General features: G+C 47.3%; 1 protein-coding gene across 1 annotated transcript in view; it reads left to right on the top strand.

Moving 5' to 3' along the window:
- The window catches only part of LOC107119843 (zinc finger protein 271-like), a gene marked incomplete at its 5' end in the record, with an annotated part of 23,722 nt that overhangs the window by 8,902 nt on the left and 8,470 nt on the right, over window positions 1–6,350 (top strand). Inside the window, one exon of the mRNA XM_015422457.1 lies at window positions 2,961–3,088. Within this exon, the coding sequence (XP_015277943.1) occupies window positions 2,961–3,088 (128 nt within the window). The remainder of the gene's footprint in view (window positions 1–2,960; window positions 3,089–6,350) is intronic.

Here is a 6,350-nt window from a genome sequence, read left to right as displayed (position 1 = left end):
ATCTGTTTCAGATCCCTTTATCATGCTTGCCCTAACCGTTTGTAGTCAGTTCTAACAAAGAACGTGTTTGAGTGTCTTTCCAATGCTTTGAAATAAATTTTGCTTTTCTTGAAAACGTGGATTTATTCTCGATGCTTGGGGATCCAACAAAACCACAGTTACAGATCCCAGAGGTAGTTTCTTATTTGTTAAGATATGCAAGGCAATGAGAAAACCACACCGACTGCAATTTATGTCCCCCGCATTGCGGGGAGGGCGGGGTATAAATTGAATAAAATAAATAAATAAATAGAATCATAGAGTTGGAAGGGACCTCCAGGGTCATCTAATCCAACCCCCTGCACAATGCAGGAAATTCACAAATACCTCCCCCTCCACACCCTCAGTGACCGCTGTTCTACACCCAGACGTTGACAAAAAACCCTCCAGGATTGCTTCCTGACCCCAAAGTGGTGATCAGCATTTCCCTGGGCGTGTAAAAAAGGGCCACAAGAACTAAGCACTAAGGCATCCCTTCCTGCCCTCCCTCTTATGATTTGCCTAAGCTCATAGAATCCGCATTGCTGTCAGATGACCATCTGTTTGAAAACCTCCAAAGAAGGAGAGCCCACCACTTCCCAAGGAAGCCTGTTCCACTGAGGAACCGCTGTAACTGTCAGGAAGTTCTTCCTAATGTTTAGCCGAAAACTCTTCTGATTTAATTTCAACCCATTGGTTCTGGTCTGACCTTCTGGGGCAGCAGAAAACAACTCTGTACCATCCTCTATATGACAGCCCTTCAAATACTTGAAAATAATTATCATATCACCTCTTAGTCATCTCCTCTGCAGGCTAAACATACCTAGCTCCTTCAGCCTTTCCTCATAGGACTTGGTTTCCAGACCACTCACCATCTTTGTTGCTCTCCTCTGGACACATTCCCGCTTGTCTATATCCTTCTCAAATTGTGGTGCCCAAAACTGAACACAATACTCTGTGAGGTCTAACCAGAGCAGAGAAAAGTGGTACCATCACTTTGCATTATCTAGACACTATACTTCTGTTGATACAGTCCAAAATTGCATTTGCCTTTTTAGCAACCACATCACACTGCTGACTCATGTTCAGTGATGCTCTATTAAGTCCCCTAGATCCTTTTCTCACATACTACTGCCAAGACAGGTCTCCCCCAACCCATAATTATGCATTTGATTCTTCCCACCTAAATGCAGAACTTTACATTTCCCCCCACTGAAATTAATTTTATTTGTTTTAGCCCAGTTTTCCATCCTGTCAAGATCATCCTGTATTTGCTACCCCTCCCAATTTAGTATAATCTGCAAATTTAATTAGCATTCCCTCTCTCCCTTCATTCCAGCTCCAATTCTTAGATGAAACCCTTAGCTCACTCCAGACCTTTCAAGAAAGGAATGTAATTGTTGGTGGAGACCTGAATTACATATCTGATAAACATTTGGACAGGTCTCATCCCAAACTTGTTATAACAACAGCTTCCTTGGCAAAAACCAAACGAGCTTCCTTACTCAACAAGTTCCATCTATAGGATGCCTGGAGATCTTTGCACCCCTCTGAAAGGGACTACATTTACTACTCACCCTGCCACAATACATACACCAGAACTGACTACATCCTGGTCTCACAGTCTCTGTTGCATCACATCAAATATAGGTCCTAAATTACTAACAGATCATGCTTGGTTTGGCTTGCCTAATTTGTTCAATCTCACTAATTGAAGAAACAAACACAGGGCAAACTTGGCCCTGGGACAAATCAATTTTGTACAAATAAATATTAAAGTAAATCTTGAAAGAGACATTAAGATACTTTTTGAGGATAATGCCCACTCTGAAGTCTCCCTTCCAGTTGTATGGGACACGATGAAAGCCATCCTGAGAGGCTCAATCATCTCAACATACTCTCGCCTGAAAAATTAAAGAACCAAAATTAAGTCTGCAATTCTGGAAAAGATCAGCTTTTAAGAAAAATAACACAAGAAAGAGGTGGAAAACACCTCTACAAACAACTCTTATCACAACAAAAAGCTCTAGAACAGTGGTTCTCAACCTGTGGGTCGCAACCCCTTTGGGGATCGAACGACCCTTTCACAGGGGTCACCTAAGACCATCGGAAAATACAAATTTTCAATGGTCTTATGATAGCAACGAAAATAATTTTATGGTTGGGGGTCACCACAACATGAGGAACTGTAGTAAAGGGTCATGGCTTTAGGAAGGTTGAGAACCACTGCTCTAGCTCTGGAAACCTCTCGGAGACAGGAAAACTAAACAGCAGTATTAGCAAAAATCAGCTAAGACTCTAAAAGTCCTCTCACGGACAGTCAAACAGAAAAATCTAGCTAAGAATATTGGATATCTATGAGATCAAAAAAGGGACCTTACATCATTCATCAGGAAAAATTGTAGAGATTTTAGCAGACTTTTATAAAGAGCTTTACACCACGAAGCATCCTGGAAAAAAACCCTGATTAATGATTATCTGGATTTGAACACATATAAATGAAATCTCTCAGAAGAACACAAATCTTCCCTAAAAGCTCCAATTACAACACAGAAATTCAAAACACAATAAAAACACTAAAAGGCAATACATTGCCAGGCAATGATGGGCTGCCCTCTGCATTCTATAAAATCTTGAGTCTTCCAAGTCCCCTTGCAGAAGTATGTAACACGAGTGTCTTCGCCCAATGCTGTTAACACCCTGCGAGAACACCCTGGGCTACCTCCTGCAGCCTTGCCTTGCCGCGCCTTCGGTTCCTCCCCTAGGGGGTCTCCAGAGGTCTTAGAATTGACCGGGGAGGGAGGTTACATCACCACCCTTCCACGAAGGTCCACTGGGGCCCTTATCTGCAGCTTCCCTTTCTCTGCCTCCCCTCAGGGCCACCGGTCTTCTCCTCCTCGACCATCTGGTTCACCCTCCTTATATCCTCCTCCCAATTCTAGACTTGCCCCCACATTTACCTCCCCATGCCTGCTCTGGATCGTGGGATGCGGCCGCCACATTGCTCCCGGCTGAGAGTGGCTTCTCTCGATTCAGGGACCTCTCTCCTGCCACCGGAGGTGATAGCAAGGTATCTCCATTCCCTCTGCCCAGTCTTGCCCCATCTTATGCCTTGGAGGCTGTTCTGCAGCTGAGGCTGGGATGGGCGATGTCAGCCCCTCACTCTTCCCCCAGGCTTGGTGCGTCCGACCCTGCTGCCTCGTCCCCTCCTGATGGCTGTGTTGAAGGTTGTCGGTGTGGTAGAGAGCCCGGGGCTTGGATTCGGCATGGGTTCCCCTCTGCATTCCCTGGCAGCTGGCTGTTGCCGGGCTCTCTGGTCCAACGCTGGAGCTTGCCCAGGGGATGTCTTCAGGTGAGTTGAAGCACTTAAAGGAATTGGGGGCTTGTCTCTTCAGTCCCTGCGGGGATCAGGTGGGGTCAATCCAAGGCCAGGAGTGCTGATGCTGGGACAATTTAGGAACTTGAAACTAATGTTGCTTGGTTATGTATGTATGAAAACCTCAAATAAAATATTATAATAATCAGGGGTCATTTCATAGAAAAAGAGGCGCAGGAACTCATTAGAATGATTTATTTGCATATGCTGACATGGCTGGAAGTGTGTCAGAAGGTGACACCCACTGCACAGGCTCCACTGGACTGTTTTGGATTGCTAGCTATGGGGGGGGGGGACGTGCAGATCTGTCCTCACAGAGGAGGGAGAGCTCCTACCTGAATAAACTTTGGTCTTAAAGGTGCCACTGGACTCTTTTGGATTGCTAGCTATGGGGGGGGGACGTGCAGATCTGCCCTCACAGAGGAGGGAGAGCTTGTACCTGAATAAACCTTGACTTAAAGGTGCCACTGCACTCTTTTGGATTGCTAGCGGGGGGTGGGATGCACAGATCTGCCCTCACAGAGGAGGGAGAGCTTGTACCTGAATAAACCTTTGTCTTAAACATGCCACTGGACGCTTTTGGATTGCTAGCTATGGGGGGGGGGAACACGCAGATCTGCCCTCACAGAGGAGGGAGAGCTTGTACCTGAATAAACCTTGGTCTTAAAGGTGCCACTGGATTCTCTTGGATTGCTAGCTATGGGGGGGCATGCAGATCTGCCCTCACAGAGGAGGGAGAGCTTGTACCTGAATAAACCTTGGTCTTAAAGGTGCCACTCGACTCTTTTGGATAGCCAGCAAGCACAGGAAGTTTTTTATCACTTTGCTGCCCTTCTCCCCTTTAATTAAATCAAAACAACTGTTGACATAACCTTAGCTCGTTATTTAGTGTTGACTTTGAACATCTGAAAGCATCCGCATCATCATGTTAATTTGCAGTTCAGCCTCTGTCTATAAGTTTAACCTCTAGGTTCCTTTCCAACGTTTTCCAAAAAGTGTGGATGCTCACGGAAGCTCGCACCTTGAATAAACTTTTGTTGGTCTTCAAGGTGCTGCTGGACTCTAAATCTGTTTGTTCTATGTTGCTTGAGACCCTTTGCATATCCAAAGCCTTGAAGCCACAAAAATCTGGCTTGACCCAACTGTAACAGAATTTGGCATACACCTTTATTATGATTTAAATGAATTATAGTTTTATTAATGACTCCTGTTTTAACCTTTTAGACCTTTTACATTTGATTACTTCGACTGTAAAATGTTATTGTAAAGTTTGTATTGTGAGGCTAGCGTTGTAGATTCATCTTTTATAATTGAGCTTAAGACCTTTGGTCATAGAAGGTAATACATTTAAAAATAAATAAATACCCAAAGCCTTTTATTGGCATATACAGAAAAGATACAGTAATCGAAATACAAAGTCGTGCTGAGTTACAATTAAAATGGCAGAGTAACATCATAATAAGCGTAGTGTCACAATAAAACCTCATTCACAATCTCACATTGCTTCAGACCAAAACTGCCGCCCGCCCTCCAGGTAGATCCAGGGGGCCAGCCCTGTGGGTCTGAAGCAGCAGGAGAAATTTAGAGTCCAGGGGCCCCTTGAAGACCAGCAAAGGTTGGTTCAGGCCGCCTGGGACACACCAAATAACCCACTTTCAGGGCACTTTCCAACTGGATTTAAGGGTGTGAACTGGCCAAATCCCCTTGGAGAGTGGCTTATTCAGTGTGTGTGTAGTGTGACCGCAGCCTCTAGGTGTGAGCTTCCCTGTGCAAGGCACCGCTTTCCCAAATGCACTGGAATGGCAGGTGTAGTGTATTGAAAACGGTGACATGAATCCCTCCATTGATTCCCCATGTTAAGCTTCCAGCCAGACAAGGCTCCTCGGACTGGAGTTGTTATTGGTCGCCCTGAAACAACGACCAATCAGAAGGGGACTAATGCCCTGAGTGGGAAGAACTCTCATTGGTCCTTATCCGCACAACCTCATTGGTGGCTACATTAGCCCGGGAACGTTTAAAAGGAGCCTCGCTCCCAATGTTAATCTGTTCAGGTTATGGATACTTTTAAGCGCTGGTTCCTTCTGACACTGAAGCTGATCACTTTGCTGAAATCGCTCTCCGGATCTTTGTTAGCAGCGATCTAACAGCAGGTGAGGCTCTGAACTTCTAGACGGGGCGATCCAGGGTTAAACTGAGCCAGCTGCATCCCCTAGAGAGACCGAGCAAGGGGGGGGGAGGAAGATTTGCTTTTGAATGGCCAGAGGGACCGGGGAGGGGCCATTCAGATCTGCGAGCGGAGGAAGAGCCTCGCAGCCGGATCCCGGGAAGGTTTACTCGCAAGTAAGTCGCGGGGGGGGGATAAGCTTTTCAGTCCCGAGAGAGAGAGAAACGCGGCTCCCGTGTGCTTCTTGGATGGGGAGTAACCCTCCCAAACGTGCTTAAAATGCGATCAATGGCTCCCGCCCTTGAAACAGCGGGCCCGGCCGTCTCGCTGGGGCGCCCGGTTGCAGAAGTGGGCATTGGGGGGGGGGGCCGCTGTGGGTTGGAGTGGCCCCTGGAGAGCAGCAGTCGCCCGCTTAGGACGACCCGGGTGCTATACTTCAACCTCCCCTCCCCTCCTCCCCCCTTCCTCTGGCTCTTCTGTCTTTATGTAAAACCCAAGACCAAATCATTTGTAGGTGGGGTGGGGGGCGGCGTCTTGGCTTCCCTCCACCTGCCGTCGATATAGATCCTGCACCGGATGTTGCAACCTGGCCGAAGTCTCCTCTTTCAGGGTCCGGGCGCCGCTTTTGATGGGGAGGGCAGCTCTGGAAGGCTTAAAGGGACAGCGCTGTTTGCCAAAAAGGGGAGGGGGGGGCTCGGCTATCGAAGCCTTGCAGCCGGATCCCGCAAAGATTAACTCACAGGCAGGGCTTTCCCCCCCCCCCCCCCCATAGGGGGGGCCCCCGGAAGGGGG

Source organism: Gekko japonicus, unplaced genomic scaffold, assembly GCF_001447785.1.
Source record: "Gekko japonicus isolate JY-2015 unplaced genomic scaffold, Gekko_japonicus_V1.1 scaffold1214, whole genome shotgun sequence".
Lineage (NCBI taxonomy): Eukaryota > Metazoa > Chordata > Lepidosauria > Squamata > Gekkonidae > Gekko > Gekko japonicus.
The sequence above is the reverse complement of the archived record's forward strand: the minus strand, read 5'-3'. Positions and strand labels throughout refer to the sequence as shown.